The sequence below is a fragment of the Ascidia mentula genome, chromosome 1, assembly GCF_947561715.1.
Source record: "Ascidia mentula chromosome 1, kaAscMent1.1, whole genome shotgun sequence".
In the NCBI taxonomy this organism is placed as follows: Eukaryota; Metazoa; Chordata; class Ascidiacea; order Phlebobranchia; family Ascidiidae; genus Ascidia; species Ascidia mentula.
The window spans coordinates 26096861-26118183 of NC_138566.1; the positions used below are offsets into that span (position 1 = coordinate 26096861).

Sequence of the window (21323 nt, forward strand, 5' to 3'; positions counted from 1 at the left end):
TATTAAACAATACTTTGTCCCTAATGTATCTGGTTCTGAAACAACCCACTGTCCATTGACAACATTTAATCCATTCGCCCACTTATAGTTGTTTGTCCCCGCAGCTCGTTTTGCTCCGATGTAGAACGAGTATGGAGCGACTTTGTACATAAACAATCAATGCAGTTTAATGTTGCGACACATCCATGAAAATATATACCTGTTATTGCAACTAAAATGCTGTTAATTCGATGCTGATGTCAAACAAAATACTTAAGTTAAAACGCGAGTCTGTTATTTTTACGTTGTCATTTGGACGTTTTTAAGCGAAGAATATTACGTTTCTACAGGGGAAAATCAAATTACATACCTGTTGTATTTCCAATCTTTCCCTTCAGGAAGTTGAATTCATTTGTTGTTTTAACACTGGCAAGAAATGCATTGTGTGCACTGCACGCAGTTTTAGCTTCTGTGTAGGAATTAACTTGAGACCCGATCAAATATTCGTGGTAGTCATCATACTTGTACCAAGTTTGTCCAAAAGCCACCGGTAGAAAAGTTATAGATAACACAACAAGTAATTTCATTGTCCCCTATTTCCAATTAATGTAAACCTTGTTTGAAAAAAAATAGTATAATAACCTAAATAATGAACACAAACGTGATGCAATTAAAATTACATCACTTGCAGTAACTAGGTTAGCTACACAACCAAAAGGTCATTTTGCATAAACTTATTACATGTGGCACAGAAATACGCTTTGTTTCATTATAGATACTTTGACAAATACGAACTTTTTCTACAACTCATTATGTGTGATGACCCAAATTGCAAGAACGTGGAAAAGCATCACGAGCTTACAGAAATGATAACATGGGATACTTAACCTGTTGCAGGTATTACGTTCATTGACTAATTTGCACTTATTCGTGAGGATCTAACATAACACATACAAAAATGATTGCTAAATGGAAGAAGTATTTCGCTTCTCGACCAATACATACATAAATTGGCAAAACGTTAAAAATGCCAGTAGATTAAAGCTACCATAAAACGAAAATGAATACAAACATCAAGTTATTAGCATCATTCTAAGCCATTGTTGCAACTGATGGAACTGTGACGGAACAAACTACAGCAAACTTTACGCAAATTCAAATTTACAGATTTCATCGAAGAAACAATCCAAAAACCTAACACCGCACTGTAATATAACCCCACTGCTTACTGCGCTGATTGCAACAGCTTACAAATACGTCATCAGTCTATGTTTAAGAAAGAGTGGGTTCATATGGAGTTTAGTGTAGAGTGGGTTTTTGTGTTAACTCAGTTCGCTGAGAATAAATACATTGCGGTTTTTTTACGTGGTAAAATTTGCAGACTTATCTCGCACTGTTGTGTAACTTGTTGAGCTTCAATAAACCTAAAAAAGCGTCACAAGCAGAAACATCAAAAAATTTAATTTTTGTTGTTTGTGAGCCTTTTCCAAACAAAATAGTTGTAGGTTACGTACTACGTTAGGTAGGCGCCAGCGCACAGATCAAAAATTCCTAATGCTGCTAGAAAAAAACTTAAATAAACAGGAGGTGCGAGAACCTTTTTAATGGAGATCAGGTGATAATTTCGTTGGAATTCAACCTTATCGATAGAAATCCATTAGATTTTAAACAACCTATGGCGTTCGTAAGGCCTTGTTTACTACTTACGTCCCATTAGAAAGGCAAGGGCTCAAGTGAATTGCAGCGGCTGCATCCCCCTATCGTGGTGCTGCTTGCAACATAACATGTATTTTCGTGCGTTATGTTTGTTGATACACGATTTACGTGGGACATAGTAAAAAACCGCAACAGTGCAGCGTTCTACAATACAGAGGAAGAAACCACATTGCCCACTTACATTGCAACACGTGAAGCCGCAGTGCGTATTTATTTACGTTGTTTCGCAACAGATACATCGCTAGGCAAGACATAGTTACAGGCAAAATAAAATTTGCAAAACATGTTGAAAAACTAAACCATAGGCCGTAGGTAAAACCTTCTAAGATACATTTAATGGACACCTTACTATATAGTAGGCCCAAGTGTTGCATGCGCACAATATCCTGAATTGTGGTTTTAGAGGATTGACTTTAAAATCACACAAAAGTTTTACCGGGCTGCAAGCTACTAGTGCACATGTTATTATTATCGCATACAGTTTTGTTGGTGTTCGAAAAAATTGCCATTTTTTATGTTTTCATGTCAAACTTAACATACACAAAAGTCTCAAGAAAAAAAACATGATCCAATAAGTTAAATCGGTTACACCGCAATATATGCACAAATAGAATGTTCTAGAAAAATTGGAATTTATTCTTTTAACAAAAGTCGATCTTATTATCGAGGTGTGTGATTAAAACTAAACACATTTCATGTAAGCTTCCTCAGGGTGGATTTTCACACCCGTATTTACATCATCCGGTTGTTTGATGACGTCATAGTTGTGGACAGCTTTGTTTCTTTTATCTTGAGTTCTGAGCCCTGTGAAAAAAGAAACGAATATATGTTTCTCAAAGCTGACGGTTTTAGTTTGAAAAGGTTTATTTCAGGTAAGTTTGGTTAACTGAGGAAATGTGTTTACTTACCGGCCGAAGCAACATTCCCCATTCCAAGGTTGATTTGATCAACTCTAAAAAATATATTACAATATATATTATACACCCTACTAAACGCAAATCATATAAAACTACAACACACAGACTTACATATGTTTTGTGCGCGACCAAAAGTAAAAGCAGATGACCCCTGTGACAACAGCTGAAATAAGAACGGCATCAAGAACTAAGGAGGCTATGATCATGCTTGCATCATTACGGTAATGGATTTCATCTGAAGAACGAGTGAGAATTGCTGCCCAACAAAAAATATCGTTCTGGAAGGTGGAAATACTCCTTCTGAAGTAAAATATTAACTTACATATGGAGGTAGCAGAAATTGGTTGTGATTCCTTTGTAGCAGAAGTTTGGAGATCAATGATTACGGTTGTTGCTGCGTTTGGTTTGTAAGCGGTTGCATAGGTTGTTGCAGGAATAGTTGTTGTTGTCCTCATTGCCTTTATACTGCTTAACGTTTCTATGAAATATGTGCATTGAAAGTAGATATTTTTGTATAAATCTGAATTACAGGAATATTTAATTCACAATTCATAAATACTCGTTCATTTAAAATCGGTTGCACATTTTCGGACCTACGTTTAAACCAGAAAACGCAAATGCAATTTGCCTGACCTTAGGCAAGGTGTGTGTTTCTTCAATGTCGTATCTCTCGCAATGATGCCATCATAATTTGTAGTGTGCTTGCGTACTCCCCCCCCCATAACTGCATGCACCGTCGAAAGCAATCATTGCCTGCTGATTTATCTTAGAAGTCAAAGTGGCTTAAACAGTGTTTCTGTGAGTTTTAGGTGGTTTGAGTTAGAAAACACAGTTATTAACGCTAAACTAAGCGATCGAGAGTTTGACCAAAGAGACAAAACATTTCGGTTTCTACGGCAGTAGCGAACATTTTTGTTAGGATATATTTGTGCATATACTGGGAAAAAGGCAACAATGATGTTGCTTGTTGTGTTGCTTGTGACCACCTCAACATCGTCTCAAGTGCTCTGTAGAAAACCGCGCAATAAATTTGCTTAAAAGAGTGGGTGTCCTTGGTAAGTATTGTATTGTTTATTGAGCTTAAATTAGATTGATTTGTGATAGTATATGCGTTGTATTTCGATAGTTATTACTTTAGTAACATTCCAATACATCCTGTTTACCCGCTGGTATTCTTTGACAAATATATCTCGATGTAACATTGCATTCCGTAGTTCTCCACTGGCATGATGAATCAAGAGAATCTACTGAACCCATTATCACACAATACTTTGCTCCTCTTGTATCGGGTTCGCCTCGAGACCAGCACTTCCCTGTGTTAACTCCCGATCCATCCGCCCACTCAAAGTTGTTCGTTCCATTAGTGCGTTTTGCTCCGATGTAGAAAGAATATGGGATATCTGCTGATGAAATAGCTAAGAATTTCTGGAATTATTTTGATCGACAAAAACTTTGACAAAAATACGATATTTAAAACAAGATTTCAAACTATATGTCATCTTGTAGCGACTACTGCGTATTTATCGAACCGTGACATGCGTCGATTGCCTTTTTCTACATGTGTCTCGTTTTATGTTGCTCGTTGAAGTGCCCGTCAGTCTGATTTGTTGGCGCCTGAATAAACATCGCCACATTGGTGACCCCGAGTATCAAGCACGACTGCTGACAAAATGGAAGAACACGCTGTTGCTCTGAAGTTACCGCAATTTTGGGTGACACAACCCCGCGTGTGGTTCAAGCAGGCTGAAGCACAGTTCGCACTGCGAAGAATTTCAGATGACCAAACCAAGTACTTCTACGTGGTGGCGGCTTTGGATCAGGATACCGCCCAACGTTTCATTGATTTTCTTGATTCTCCACCAGCAGAAGACAAGTACGCATCGCTCAAGGAAGAACTGCTTCATACATTAGGTCTGTCAAGGTACGAACGAGCGTCTAAGTTGCTAAACATGCCCCGTTCTGAGGATCGTAAACCTACTGTTATTATGGATGAAATGCTAGCAATGCTGGGTCAACATAAACCTTGCTTTCTTTTTGAATATTTGTTTATCCAACAAATGCCAGAAGAAATTCGTATTAATCTGGCAAAAGAGGATTTTGTAGATTTTCGGTCTCTAGCAAAGAAGGCAGATTTGTTATGGCATGCCAGGGAAGACAGCTGCAACTTTGCAGTTGCCAAATTACGGCCAACACTACGCCAAACAAATGACAATTTCTGCTACTACCACCAACGCTTTGGTGCAAAGGCGAAAGCATGCCGCAAGCCATGTGCCTATCAGGGAAACGACCAAGCCGGCCGTCCTCAATATTTTCGACGGCCGGCGGACAAAGCAATCTCATTTTCGTCTCTGACCGAAACTCAAAAATCCGATTTTTAGTAGACAGCGGTGCAGAAGTCAGCGTAATTCCGCCAACGGTCTATGAAAGACGACATTTCCAGAGCCAATCCTCGGCACTCAAAGCAGCCAATGGAACCAACATACGCACGTTCGGTTCAAAAAAGCTTTTCCTGCACCTGCCGTGTGGAAAATTTGCGTGGAGTTTCACTGTTGCCGATGTATCCAAACCCCTGCTTGGAGCAGATTTTTTAAAAGCGAAGGGAATGTGTGTGGATTTTAAAAGACGCCGTTTGTGCACTGGCACGGCTGAACATAGTGCATTGAAACCCTGCGTTTCAGGAGTTGACTCAACGTATCGCGACCTCATTGATGAGTTTTCTGGTTTAACCAACGAACAGTTTTCTTCCACGAGGCCAAAGCATGGAGTACAACACCACATTTCCACATCGGGCCCGCCAGTGCATGCACGAGCACGACGCCTGCCGCCGGAAAAGTTGATGATTGCTAAACAGGAATTCCAGCGGATGCTATCCATGGGAATAATCCGTCGCTCATCAAGCCCCTGGTCCTCACCTTTGCACATGGTGCCTAAGGCGTCCGGTGGCTGGAGACCCTGTGGAGACTACAGGCGTTTAAACGCGGTGACACAAGCTGATCGGTACGCCATTCCACACATACAGGACTTCTCAGCTCAGCTATCAGGTGCATGCGTATTTTCTAAAATTGATTTAGTTCGCGGGTACCATCAAGTTCCTGTAACTGACGCCGACATTCCTAAAACGGCAGTGATAACGCCGTTTGGTTTGTTCGAGTTTCTGCGCATGCCGTTTGGTTTAAAAAACGCTGCGCAAACTTTCCAACGTCTAATGGATTCTGTGTGTCAGGATTTGCCATTTGCATTTGTATACTTGGATGACATTTTAATCGCCAGTTCCTCGGCAGTCATACATGTAACGCATGTTCGGCAAATATTTCAGAGGCTTAACGACCATGGACTTATTATTAACATTTCGAAGTGCTCTTTCGGTCTAAAGGAAATAGACTTTCTCGGACACCGAGTCGACAAAAATGGAGCTAAGCCTTTGCAATCAAAAGTACAGGCCATTCAAGCATTTTTACGACCCACGACCCTAGCGGGCCTCCAACAGTTCAATGGGATGATAAACTTTTACCATCGCTTTATACCATCTGCGGCACGAATTATGTCACCCATTTACAAAGCGATAGCGACAAAAAAAAAAGAAGTAATATGGACTGATGAACTCAACCGTGCGTTTCTCCAAGCTAAACAGGCGCTTGCAACCGCCACGCTTCTCAGCCACCCTCAGGCAATGGCTGACACTGCTTTGTCAGTGGATGCGTCGCAAACAGCTGTTGGGGCTGTACTTGAGCAATTTATTCAAGACGAATGGAAACCTTTGGCATTTTTCAGCAAACAGCTTCGCCCAGCGGAAACAAAGTACAGTGCATTCGATCGAGAGTTGCTGGCTTTGTATTTGGCGGTACGTCATTTCAGATATTTCCTTGAAGGTCGTACGTTTACGGTTTTCACTGATCACAAACCGCTCACATTTGCTTTCACAAAATGTTCCGATCCTTGGTCGAGTCGTCAACAACGACATCTTTCTTACATATCAGAATTTACCACAGATGTACGGCATGTCGCCGGCAAGCATAATCATGTCGCTGACGCGCTTTCCCGATCTTTAGTAGCGGAGGTCCAACTTTCTGCAACACAGTTTGGTCCCAAATCTCTTTCTGCAGCACAACGAGCAAATGAGCAAGAAATGGCAGATTATCGATCGTCGATAACCAATCTCCACTTTAAAGTGCTTAATTTCGAAAAGATGGTTGCGACATTCTTTGCGACATCTCCACTGGTGTACCGCGACCTGTAGTGCCGACAGCATGGCGCAAACACGTCTTCCATGCACTGCATGACATTTCTCATCCCTCGGTGAGGAGGACTAAAAAGCTCATTACACAACGTTACGTGTGGCATGGAATGCAGAAAGGTGTAGGAAATTGGGCACGGCAGTGTCTTTCTTGCCAACGCTCCAAAGTACAACGCCATGTACGAGCTCCGATTGAAGACTACCCTTTTGTTCATGCACGTTTCACTCACTTAAACGTTGACATAGTGGGTCCCCTGCCACAGTGCCAAGGTTTCGCATATCTTTTCACTGTCATGGACCGCGTCACACGATGGCCAGAAGCCATACCCATGCCGGATGCAACAGCTTTGACCTGCGCCAAAGTTTTCATCAGCGTTTGGCTTGCCCGCTTTGGCATTCCTACACATTTAACGTCGGATCGAGGACCTCAGTTTACCTCCGAACTCTGGTCAGCTGTTAACAAGCTCCTCGGTATTAAACTGCATCTAACAACTGCTTTTCATCCCCAGGCCAATGGCCTTGTGGAACGATTCCACAGGCATTTGAAAAGCGCTCTTATGGCGCGCGCAACGTCAACAGCTAACTGGGTTGACAATTTACCGTGGGTACTTCTGGGCATCAGGACAACTCCCAAAGAAGACTTACAAACTTCGTCGGCCGAACTGGTTTACGGTGGACCGCTCGCAGTGCCGGGAGACATCACACCCAACATTGCTGCAACACCAAATGTTGCAAATTTGCTTTCACAACTCCGACAGTCAGTGAGAAGCCAGATTCCGATATTAATGTCTCGCCACGGTGCTAAAAGAAGCGCACTTCCGAGGAAGCTGTTAACTGCGAAGTACGTATTCGTACGGAAGGATACTCATCGACCCCCATTAACAGCCCCTTACGAGGGTCCCTACAAGGTTGTTGAGACTTCTCACAAAACGTTTGTTTTGGATTTTGGCGGCCGACATGCAACAATTTCTGTTGATCGGCTTAAACCCGCAGAAGTTGACCTGACGGAACCGGTCGCAGTTGCGCGCCCACCGCGTAGAGGCAGACCGCCTAGACATCCTGCGCTTAGATGATCTTGTTGTGTAATTGTCTCCTTATTTTGCGCATTGTACGTTTCTGAAAGGGGGTTGTGTAGCGACTACTGCGTATTTATCGAACCGTGACATGCGTCGATTGCCTTTTTCTACATGTGTCTCGTTTTATGTTGCTCGTTGAAGTGCCCGTCAGTCTGATTTGTTGGCGCCTGAATAAACATCGCCACAATCTACTGTTTTTAAATAAATACGGAACTACAACGAAGCAACAAACTTAAGCAATATTCTTATCGTAAAATTGTGTTATACATGATTAAAACATACATTTACCTGATAAGTTATGTGTTAGAGTTCCAATTCTAACCATCAGGAAGTTTAAAGTACCCGTTTGGCTAACTTTAGCGAGATACATTGCATTTTTATGAGCACCGCACGCAATTTCAGCTGCTGCGTATGAAGCAACTGGGGGACCAAAAAAGAACTCCTTGTAGTCGTTATACTTGTGCCAAGTTTAACCAAGAACAGATGTTGAGATGGTCACAAGCAACACAGCAAGTAACTTCATTGTTACCTTTACCCCAGTATATGCACAATCACATCCTAACAAGACCATGATTTGGTTAGCAAACTTACGCCCAACAGGTATGTGTAACATTTTCTGATTACACACGAAAATTTTAAACTCTCTTTGCACACAGCGTTAGATAACATTGGCAATTACTATCTTATATAATACGGTTTTACGATAAAGTTCTTTCCGTGCAGCCTGTAAAGCTGTTGAGAAGGAAAAAACTCCACACTATCCACACGACGGAAAAAGCAGATTTACTAAGGTGGCGCAAACATTTGTCGACATATTGTAATAAATCAAACCAACTACTCCGCAATAAGCTATGCCTGACAAACCCCTGTACAAAGCATAAGCTGCGTCATACAGGAACCAGTGGGTACAGTCGAACTAAAGTTGTACTCTTGTGGTGATATCCAACACAAACAGCAAGCACAAAGTTATTACGACCCTGTTCGACCACAGCAGTAAGATTTAATCAGAATTGATATCAATATTACTGTGTGAAATTAATATTTAAGGATAACCATGGCGTGTCATACAGAAAATGCGTTAATAACCAACAACCTTGGAATCCATTTTCATGTTATGCATTTTGATTTGTTCAGAACTGCTAATGCGTAATGCGCAGAAGCCACCCAAAGTTTAACGAAACTAGTTCAGCGCGCATATAAACATTGCTGATGGCGCAGAGCCAGAAACAGCAGTTCGTCCAAAGAACAGCCTTATACAATTACAGTATGTAAAAACACACAATAAGTTGATTTTACAGAGGAAGAGACTACATTGCCCATTTAAAATATATACCGGGCTGCAGGCTACTTGTGCACATTTTAATATTATCGCATACAGTTTTTCTGGTGTTCGAATAAAATTTACCATTTTTTTATGTTTTCGGTTTAAACTTAACATACACAAAAGTCTCAAAAAAACACAATATGATCCAATAAGTTAAAGTTACACTGCAATATATTATTTTAGCAAAAGTAGATTATATTATCGAGGTGTGTGATCAAAACTAAACATATTTCATGTAAGCTTCCTCAGGGTGGTTTTTCACACTTGTATTTACATAATCCGGTTGATTGATGACGTCATAGTTATGATCAGCTTTGTTATTTCCATCTTGAATTCGGGGTCCTGTTGAAAAAAGAAACGAACGTATATTTCACGAAGCTGACGATTTCAGTTTGGAGAGGTTTTTTTTACTTACCGGACGAAGCAACATTCCCCATTCCAAGGTTGATTTGACGATCAACTCTAAAATAAATCATCACAATATATATTACATACCCTACTAAACGCAAATCATATGAAACTGCAACACACAGACTTACATATGTTTTGTACGCGACCAAAAGCAAAAGCAGATAATTCCGATGAAAACAGCTGAAATAAGAACGGCATCAAGTGCTAAGGAGGCTATGATCATGCTCGCATCATTACGGTGATGGATTTCATCTGAAGATTGAATGAGAATTGCTGCCCAAGACAAAAGATAATTGAAAATACTCTTACCGAAATACAATATTAACTTACGTATGGAGGTAACAGAATTTGGTTTTGATTCCATTGTAGCAGAAGTTTGGGGATCAATGACTCCGGTTGTTGATGGGGTTCGTTTGTAAGTGGTTGCGTAGGTTGTGGCTTGACTCGTTGCTATTGTCCTCGATGCTGTAGTTTTTATTGTAGTTGTAGTGCTTTTCGTTGCTAATGAACATGTGTACGTTGATTGTTGAAAAAACGCAGTAATATTTCGCAGGTCCTTGCTTGGCGATCACAGCTATCGTATCGCGATCATTAGGTTTGCAGGCTTGGCAGCCCAGGCATTGCAGCTTAGCTGGATCAGCCACTTTTTCCTGACAAGTAGGAGCAAGATTTGAAAAATCAAGCTCCCGGTGAATGTTGCTTGGCAAGTCGTGCGCTTGCGCACCAGTGTACCTTTTCCACAATATACCCCGCGAAACCACTGAGCTCCTGTAGCTCAGTTGGTAGAGCGTTGGGCCTGGTTAGCCCAGGGTCGTGAGTTCAAACCTCACCGGAAGCTTGATTTTTCAAATCTTGCTCCGACTTGTCAGGAAAAAGTGGCTGATCCAGCTAGGCTGCCAAGCCTGCAAACCTAATGATTGTTAAAAAAAAGAAACGTTCAATTTTTTGGGTTTTTTTTTATGTGCAGACTTTATTTGTTCTTGTTGTTGTTGTGGTTGGTGCCTCTTGGTAAAAGGCTTAGCCGAAAAAATATGCGTTTTTGTTGTACAGCATTTGAAGGTTAAACTTTAAATTTTTCAAATCCAATGACAATATAGATTGCCACTACCGTTAAGAAAAGTAAATGCTGAAATAACTTACCTTTTGGTTTTCTTTCACAAATGTATCTCGATTTATACGAGCAAGGAATATCTCTCCATTTGTATGTTGTATCAAGTGAGTAAATCCATCCCATTATTACACAATTCTCATTTCCAACTTGGTTGTTTGGTTCTCCTGGACTCCAATGTCCACAGTTAACACTTGATCCATCCGTCCACTGCAAGTTATTTGTTGCCCAATATCGTGTTGCTCCGATGTAGAACGAATACGGAAACTCTTAACGCAATTTATCAAATAATATTCAGCCAGTAAACAGATTAGTTCAGAGGTAATCTCACATTTTTCACTTGATGAATGGATTTTAAAATTTATATAAGATTTTTTATATACAGCTTGGACATCAAAATGACGCGAGGCATATTTAATATCAGGAGCTAATATCAGACTAATGATTGTAGTGCTACCTGTAACATTTCCGATCTTTCCCACAAGGAAGTTAAACATAGTTGTTGTTTTCACATTAGCGAGATGTCCATTCAGTGTACTGCATGCGTCTTTAGCTATGTATGAATTAACTTCAGGTCCGATCAAATATTCGTGGTGGTCGTCCAACTTGTACCAAGTTTGTCCACAAACAACAGGTAGAAAATTTACAAATAATATAACAAGGAATCTCATTGCTGGTTGTGTTGTCGGTCTAATTTTATTATATAAACGTTTTAAGCCTCGTCGAAACCACTCGGATCAAATTAAAGGTTAATTGTTTTGCCTTCAATCTCACTCCATTAAATTTTCTTCCGGTGACGCAATCATTCCTAACAAAATGATAGAACGGCGCACTCGAAAGATGTTGACGGTTTTTGAGATGAAATCGCTTACGTTATGTACTGACTCGTTTATATCACTGCAACGTCTTTGAATGCCAAACAGTGGAATATGAAAACAAATTTCCGCAAGTAAGTTTGCGACGCCACAACAGCAGTAAATCTGCGTATCAGTTGAAACTTCCGTACAGAAATATGTGCTTACCACAATAACTGTGTAATGCATAAAAGAACTACAGCGTGTTTGCGATAAAATTCATGTCTACAAGTTCTTGAATCTCAGTGATGTTTTAACCCTATATCGATACGCAGTATTTTTACACTAAGGTAAATGTTTTCCCGCTTTTACACAAGAACTCGATCTGGTGGTATAAAGAGCTCTTCTACTATATGGTGCTGCTTCCAACTTAACACATCTTCTTCTATTGACTTGTTATGAGACAATATATTGTTGCGTGAAGGGAAGATGCACTGGCTGATGATTACCCAAGCAGTGGGTTGAACAGGTGGGACAGGCTGGTATTACGACACTACTTCACAATTACCCTTTAAGCTTGACAAGAAAATATTGCGACAAAGTGACATAACCTGGACGGTCTGGTTATGTCACTCACCTACGCAAAAACACTTGATTAAGGTTATGTTAAACTACGTTGTTTCACCTCCGCGTTTACCAATTCTGTTTTCTTTTGTGACGTCACAATAGTGTGGTGCATGAGTTGCCTGACTGTGTGTTGGTATGTTGCAGTTCTACAGGTTTGTAACTGCACTTTACCCATAAACCTGTAACCTGCAGAGTTAATTTATTACTTTATATGGACGCGATGTTCTTACGCAATATGCGTGGAATCGCATTGAATTAATTATTATATTCCTATCTGAAGAAACTATTATTACCACGAAAACTTTTTTGCCGATATGCATTGCTATCAACATAACAACTCAGCTCAGGTCAAAATAATACTACCAACATTTGTAAAGGAACTGTTCTTCTGGCGTAAAAGCCGAATACGTTTTTTTTTAACCTATGTTTCGTCTGACATCCGCCCAGACATATTCATAGATATGAAAGAGCGAGAAGAATATGTTTAATGTATTCTATGACGTCATGGCTAATAAAATCCCGATTTTTTTAGAGATTGTTGCACTAGGACGTAGAATTTGGGGGATAATAATTGTTAATTTAGTAGGTTGATAAAACAGCTAGTTACACAATCAATTTTCTTTTTGCTTTGACGTGTAATAACAACGTGTGCAACGGATATGATGACGACAAGAACTTCTTAAATGTTCAAAACACTTCCTTCGATATTCAGATATTTGCACTAAACTTTTATTTGGTTTCCAATAATATTACCGTTTATTTTCAATCATATTTCAAGCAAATATTACTTCTGACAATAACTACTCAACTCTCATATATGCATCATGGCCCCCTGCATTAGAAACAGTTGCTTCGGATTTGTTTACGTAATCGGGTTGTTGGATGACGTCATAGTTCACGTCTTGGTTGATTTGTTGATGCAGGTGAGGTTTGGTTCCTATTCTTTGTGAGTTGACGTTTGGTACAGTTTGTGGAACGATGTATGTATCGTCTTGATCGATTCCCGTGTTTGCTTTTATTCATAATAAGATGGATGATAACATAGTGAATAATAATCACTTTATTAACTTTTGCTCATACTTAATACATGCATCAAATGATTGATAAGATTAACGGCCCCAAAATACATAATTGTAAGTTTCAAATGCAACGAAGTTTAGATTTGTTACTCAACTTTTTCTTCCTTGTGAAATATTTGCTTCAGTCCTGCAGAAACAAAATGTAACTTTTGGGCAAGTTATTATGGAAGGGCTTACAGCTACAAATCTTTTGTTTGTTAGTGTTTCATGCCAAACTACCACTTACATCTGTTTCATCCTTGAATTCAAACACAAAGCCATGCCGACAATCAGAAGAAAAAGGATAAGGTCTGGGACCACGGAGGCAATTATTAAGCTTGAAATGTTGCTGGACGGAATTTGGGAATTGGTCAATGCTGTATGTGTGGCTGCATAGAAAGTTGGGTCAAACTCCTTGTGTTGTTTAAACAACTTATAAGGTAACAATAACATCAGGTTAACTTACATGAAGGCGAAGTCAAAATATTATTTGTTGTTGGACTTTCAGTTGCAGAGGAAATTACTTCGTGAGTATTTGTAGCAATAATCGTGGTAGTTGATGTCGTGGACTTTTGAGTTGTTGTTTTTTTATGCTGGTGGTCGTGGTTGGCTTAGTGGTTGTTGTTGTTCTCGTGGCTTGAATTAAAGGATAAAACGTTACGTATGTTTTCTAGGCAATTTTGTCAAATTTGTTTTGAGAGTAGTCAAATCTAGATAAAAAATGTTTATAGTAACTATACTGGCGTTGTATGCCATTGCATAATTTTAGAATTTACTATTTAATTTCATCATGTTATTTACGTACTGGTGTTAAACATAATGGTAAACATACAGCAATAATTTACTTTCCGGCTTACGTTGACAAATATATCTCGAGGCAATATTGCATTCTGTACTTCTCCACTTATATGTTGGATCAAGCGAAGTTGATGAACCCATTATCACACAATACTTTTCTCCTGTTGCATCCGGTTCCCCTGTTGCCCACTGGGGACCATAAATATTTCATCCATCCGTCCACTTAAAGTTGTTTGTCCCCGCAGCTCGTTTTGCTCCGATGTAAAAGGAATATGGGAAGGCTGTTCACATGGACAATCAATGTGGTTTAACGAGATATCCATGAAAATGTGTGCATATGATTCCAACACAAATACTATTGATCCGAGCGTGTTGTCAAACAGAAAATAATAGAATTAAAACGATTTGTTACGTTTACTTTGTTATTTGCTCGGTTTCGTGCGATGAATATTATGTTTCTGATGCAAGAAAACACGAAATTACATACCTGTAACTTGTCCAATCTTTCCCACAAGGAAATTAAATATAGCAGTTGTTTTAACACTCGCAAGATGTGCATTTTGTGCACTGCATGCAGTTTCAGCTGCTGTGTATGAATTGACTTGAGGTCCGATCAAATATTCCCTGTAGTCGTCCAACTTGTACCAAGTTTGTCCAAAAACAACCGGTAGAAAAGTTACAAATAGCACAACAAGTAATTTCATTGTTTCCTTTCTTCAATTGATGTAAACTTTGTTGAAAAATAACTAAACACGAACATGTTGCAATTAAAATTACATTATCACTAGTAGTAACTAGGTTTGCTTCACAGCAAAAAGTCACTTCGCATAAACTTATTACATATCGCACTAAAATACGCTTTGTTTCATTATTGATATTTTGACAAATAAAAACTTTCTCTACACCCCATTATGTGTGATGTCACAAATTGCAAGAAGAAGCAAACGCTTCACTAGTTTACAGGAAAGTGTAGATAGGATATTAGACCTGTTGTGTTCTTTGCGTTTGTTGACTAACTTGCACTCATTCGTGAGAAGGCCCAACAGAACAGATACAAAACTAGTTGTTTAATGTAAAAGATCAATCGCTTCCTCACCGATACATATATAATTTAGCAAAACGTTAAAAGGGCATTTAGGCAATCATAAAACCGAAAGGAATATAACGTATAAAGTAATTGACATCATTCTAACCCATTGTTGCAAATGGAAATCTGACAGAACAAACTGCAGCAAAATATAAATTAATTCAAATTTGCACATTTTATTGACAAAATAATCCAAAACCTAACATCGCACTGAAATATAGCTGCCACTGCTTCCTGCTGCAAAGGCAACAGCTTACATGTCATCAGTCTATGTTCAGGAAAGAGTGGGTTCTTGCGGTGTCTACGGTCAGGAGGCCAGATACACTGATCCAGCTGCACTGCCCCATCTTTTGAGGCCTGCTTACACCATAACATGTGAATTCATTACGTTATTGTGGTGAGCATTTTACGTGAGACGCAGCTCATAAACCAGGCCAGCAAACTGCGCTCAGTGTTATGTTCAGCAACAGAGAGACAGACACAATATTTCCCACTCACAACTTCCGTAATGTCTATTTATTTATCTTGTTTCGCAACAGATGTATCGCGGTTTATTGTTAACATTCACATGTGGTGGAAAACGAAATGCAACAGAATAAAAGAAAATAACCCGAAATGTGTATTTCCACTTACGATCCTTCGTTTCCGGATAAATTGGCTTTGACAGTTTGAGAAAGTCTGATTTTGATAAACTGTACGTCGCCATATCGGACTAATTCATTCACTTCTTCTGACATAACATTCTCTTGTAATCTCACTCATTGAAAATTCAACAAGCGTCGATCCTGTCTATGACGAATACAAACTTATTCTAAATCTGCAACAACACGATTTCAGTATGCAAACCACCTCATACGTTTTTTTAATTAAGGCTTTGAATAAAACCAAGTATATTCTAACGAAGCACAATACAATTTTATTTTCCAAACTTTAATTGACGACGGATGTATAAGGAAAGTAATAATATGATAAGTGATTGAGCATGACTTAGAGTAACAAAATACAAAAACACTAATTTGCACGATTTTAAGCTAATAGTGGTACAACAATAACAGTAGAATGTATTTTGCTTTATATTTATAACAGATGTGTTTTGATGTTGTGTAACATGTTGAGCTTCAAAAAATAAAAATTGGTAAAAAAATCAAATTTGCGTTGTTTGTAAGCCGTTGGAGCTTCAGCAAATGGGCAGTACATTTTTCTAAATTTTGCTCGGAAACTGCTAACAAATCAAATGTTGTTGACAATCCTGCAACGTAAATACTCACAACCAGGGCACTCGAGGAAACAAATATGAGGTGTGGGGATCTTTTTGATAAAACAAACAATGGCTTTCGCAAGGTCTCACCTGACCTTCACGTCCCATTAAAAGGACAGTGGCTCAGGTGGACTGCACCGATTGCATCCCACTATCGTGGGGCCTGCTTACAACATAACATAAGGATTTTTTTCATGCATTATGTTTGTTGCCAATCATTTTAGGTGGGACGTAGTCAGTAAACCGTGCAGAGTTATGTTCTTCAATAGAGAGGAAGAAACCACATTGCCCACTTACATTGTAACACATGAAGCCGCAATGCGTATTTATTTATCTTGTTTCACAATAGATACATACAGTTTTGTAGGTGTTCGAATTATATATAAAATTTTTTATGTTTTTTGTTTAACTTAACATACACAAAAGTCTTAAGAAAACATAATATGATCCATTGCAATATATTCTTTTAACATAGGTCAATTATATTAACGAGGGGCGTGATTGAACTAAACACATTTCATGTAAGCTTCCTCAGGGTTGTTTTTCGCACCCGTATTTACATAATCCGGTTGCTTGGTGACGTCATAGTTGTGGTCTGCTTTGTTTCTTTCATCTTGAGTTCTGGGTCCTGTGAAAAAAGAAAAGATTTTATATTTCTCAATATTTGAATTATGCTGAAGCCCTGGAGGTAAATTTGGTTAACTGAGGAAATTTGTGTACTTACCGACCGAAGCAACATTTCCCATTCTAAGGTTGATTTGACGATCAACTCTAAAATAAATTCATCACATTATCACACATCTTACCAGTATAACGCAAATCAAGTGAAACTACAGCACACAAACTTACATAGGTTTTGTACGCGACCAAAGGCAAGTGACCCCAGTGATCAGAGCAGCAATAACAATAACATTAAGTAACATGGTGGCTGTGATCATGATCATAGCGTCCTTTAAAAGTTGATTTGTTCCTGATGAGTGAGAATGAACTGCTATACAAGAAAAAACACTCATTCTTGGAAGCAAAAATACTCTTTCTAATATAAGATTAACTTACGTATGGACGTAGTAGATTGCGCAATGATTGCGGTTGTAACTGGGGTTGATTTGTAAGAGGCTTCGTGGGTTGTGGCGTGACTCGTTGCTATTGTCCTCGTTGTTGCTGGTGCTGTTGTTGTTGTTGTGCTTGGCATTACTAGTAAGCATGTGTACGCTTTTCAATTGACCAATTAAATATTAATTTTTTTGAAGCAATAGGTTTTCATGGCAATTTTGTTTTGAAGTTATTAATTTAGATTTTATTGATGTTTGGTCTATGCGTTGCGTGCTAATGCACATTTTTAGAAATAACGGTTTAATGCATCTTGTTAATTACCTCCTGGTCTCCGTTCACAAATATATCTCGAAGTAACATCGCATTCTGTACTTCTCCACTTGTATGTTGAGTCAAGTGATATTGAACCCATTATCACACAATACTTGGCTCCTGTTGCGGTCGGTTCCCCCAGCGCCCACTGTCCATTCTGAATTTCTGATCCATACCACCAATCATAGTTGTTTGTTTCTGCAGCTCTTTTCGCTCCGATGTAGAACGAATATGGGGCGACTGTGTACATGGACAATCAATATGGTTTTATGTTACGAGACGTACATGAAAATAATTCCAGTTAAAATAATGATGACTTGAAGCGGATGTAAAACAAAATAATGTGGTTAAATGTTACGAGACATCCATAAAAATGTATGCATGTAATTTTAGCAAAAGTACTGTTGGTTCGACGGGGACGTAAAATAAAAAATAATAGAGTTAAAAAACAACTCTGTTACGTTTACGTTGTTATGTAATCGATTTGGAGCAATGAATACTATGTTTTTGCTGTGGAGAAAGGAAAATACATACCTGTAATTGTTCCAATCTTTTCCACCAAGAAGTTAAATTCATCCGTTGATCTAACACTGGTGAGATGTGCACTGTGTGCACTGCATGCAGTTTCAGCTTCTATGTATGAATTAACTTGAGACCCGATCAAATATTCGCGCCAGTTATCATACTTGTACCAAGTTTGTCCAAAAGCCACCGGCAGAAAAGTTTTAAATAACACAACAAGTAATTTCATTGTCCTCTATTTCCAATTAATGTAAACTTTGTTGGAAAAAATAGTATAATAACCTAAATAATGAACACGTACATGATGCAATTAAAATTACATCACTTGCAGTAACTAGGTTAGCTACACAACAAAAAGGTCATTTTGCATAAGCTTATTACATATGGCACAGAAATACGCTTTGTTTCATTATAGATACTTTGACAAATACGAACTTTCTCTACAACTCATTATGTGTTACAAATTGCAAGAACCTGGAAACGCATCACTAGCTTACAGAAGTGTTTACATGGGATACTTAACTTGTTGCAGGTATTACGCTTATTGACTAATTTGCACTTATTCGTGAGGATCTAACATAGCAGATACAAAAATGATTGCTAAATGGAAAAAGTATTTCGCTTCTTTACCAATACCTATATAAATTAGTAAAACGTGAAACATGCCAGTACATTTAAGCTATTATGAAACGAACTTGAATACAAAAATCATTTTTAATACAAAAAAGTTATTAATATCGATGCAAAACTTCACACCGCACTGTAACATAGCTGCCACTACTTACTGTAATGATTGCAACAGCTTGCAAAGACGTCATCAGTCTATGTTCAGGAAAGAGTGGGTTCTTGTGGAGTTTAGTGCAAAGTGGGTTTTTGTGTTAACTCAGTTCGCTGAGAATAAATACATCGCGGGTTTTTTACGTGGTAAAATTTGCAGACTTATCTCGCACTGTTGAGTAACTTGTTGAGCTTCACTAAAACTAAAACAGTGTTACAAGCATAAATGGCGAAAATATAATTTCTGTTGTTTGGGAGCTGTTATCGCTTCAGCAAATGGCATTTTTTCTAACAAAATATTTGTAGGCTACGATGTACGTTAGGTAGGCGCCAGCGCACAAGTCAAAAAATCCTACTGCTGCTAGTTGAATACTTAAATAAATATGAGGTGTGACGAAATTTTTAAAGGAGATCAGGTGACATTTTCGTTGGAACCCAGACTTCATGATAGATTCATTAGTTTTAAAACAACCTATGGCGTTCGTAAGGCCTTGTTACCATTTACGTCAGATTAGAAAGACGGTGGCCCAAGCGAACTGCAGCGGTTGCATCCCCTATTGCGAGGCCTGCCTACAACATAACATGTGAGTTCTTTTCGTGCCTTGTGTTTGTTGATGGATATTTTACGTGGGACGAAACTAAAAAACGCAACAGTGCAGCGTTCTGAAATACAGAGGAAGAGACCACATTGCCCACTTACATTGTTACGTATGAAGTCGCAGTGCGTATGTATTTACCTTGATTCACAACAGATACACTACTAAGCAAGACATAGTTACAGGCGAAATGAAATTTGCGTGTTGAAAAACTAAACCATAAGCCGAAGGAAAAAACATACAACAGTAACAAATACAATCTAATATATTCTTTTAACATACGTCGATTATAATAGCAAGTTGTGTGATCAAAACTAAACACATTTCATGTACGCTTCCTCAGGGTTGTTTTTCGCACCAGTGTTTACATAATCCGGTTGATTGATGACGTCATAGTTGTGGACAGCTTTTTTTCTTACATCATGAGTTCTGGGCCCTTTGAAAAAACAAACGAATATATATTTCTTAAAGCCGACGATTTTAGTTTTAAAAGTTTTATTTCAAGTAAGTTTGGTTAACTGAGGAAATGTGTTTACTTACCGGCCGAAGCAACATTCCCCATTCCAAAGTTGATTTGACGATCAACTCTAAAAAAACACATTATCATTCAACCTACTAGTTGAAAACGAGTAAAACAAATCGTATGAAACAGCAACACACAGACTTACATATGTTTTGTACGCGACCAAAAGCAGATGATTCCAATGACAACAACAGCAATAAGAACGACATCAAGAAATAAGGAGGCTTTGATCATGCTTGCATCCTTGCGGTACAGGATTTTATCTGACGAACGAATGAGAATTGCTGCCCAACAAAAAATTTCGTTCTGGAAAGTGGAAATGCTCTTACCGAAAATAAAAAGAGTAACTTGCGTGTGGAGGTAGATATAACTGGTTTTGATCCCTTTGTAGCAGAAGTTTGGAGATTAAGGACTGCTGTTGTTGCTGGGGTTGGCTTGTAAGTTGATGCATAGGTTGTTGAGTGACTGTTGTCTATTGTTGTTGTTGTTGTTCAGATTACTTCAGATTTTTGTTTTTGAGCGATGAATATTATGTTTCCGATGTAAGAAAAAACGAAATTACGTACCTGTTACTTTTCCAATCTTTCCCTTTAGGAAGTTGTATTCATTTGTTGTTTTAACACTGGCGAGATTTTCAATATGTGCACTGCATGCTGTTTCAGCTTCTGTGTATGAATTAACTTGAGGTCCGATCAAGTATTTGCGGTAGTCGTCTGAGTTGTACCAACTTTGCCTAAAAACAGCCGGTATAAATTTTACAAATATCTCAACAAGTAATTTCATTGCAAGAAGGCCCAACCTAACAGATGCAAAACTAGTTGTTTAGTGTAAAAGATGAATCGCTTCCCCACCGATACTCATATAAATTACCAAAACGTTAAAGGGCGTTTAGGCAATAATAAATGAAAAATAATATAACGTATCAAGTAATTGACGTCATTCTACCCCATTGTTGCAAATGGAAATCCGGCTGAACAAACTACAGCCAAATATTCGTAAATTGTGACTAAAACTTCACACCGCACTGTAATATAGCTGCCACTGATTGCAACAGCTTGCAAATACGTCATCATTCTATGTTCTGGAAAGGGTGGGATCTTGTGGTGTTCAGCTTCCTCTTCTGTCAGCGGAGAATAAATAAATTGGGGGTTTC

The 21323-nt window shown here is 38.7% G+C and overlaps 1 protein-coding gene across 1 annotated transcript; it reads left to right on the top strand.

Moving 5' to 3' along the window:
- Nucleotides 1–4282: 4282 nt before the first annotated feature.
- LOC145890670 (uncharacterized) lies at nucleotides 4283–4990 on the top strand. Its single transcript, XM_082981805.1, has one exon. The coding sequence runs from the start codon at nucleotides 4283–4285 to the stop codon at nucleotides 4988–4990; it is 708 nt and encodes a 235-aa protein (XP_082837931.1).
- The last annotated feature ends 16333 nt before the right edge of the window (nucleotides 4991–21323 follow it).

Bases quoted from the DNA above. Each gene is read 5' to 3' on its own strand.
- LOC145890670 (XM_082981805.1), top strand. From the start codon at position 4,283: ATGGAAGAACACGCTGTTGCTCTGAAGTTACCGCAATTTTGGGTGACA.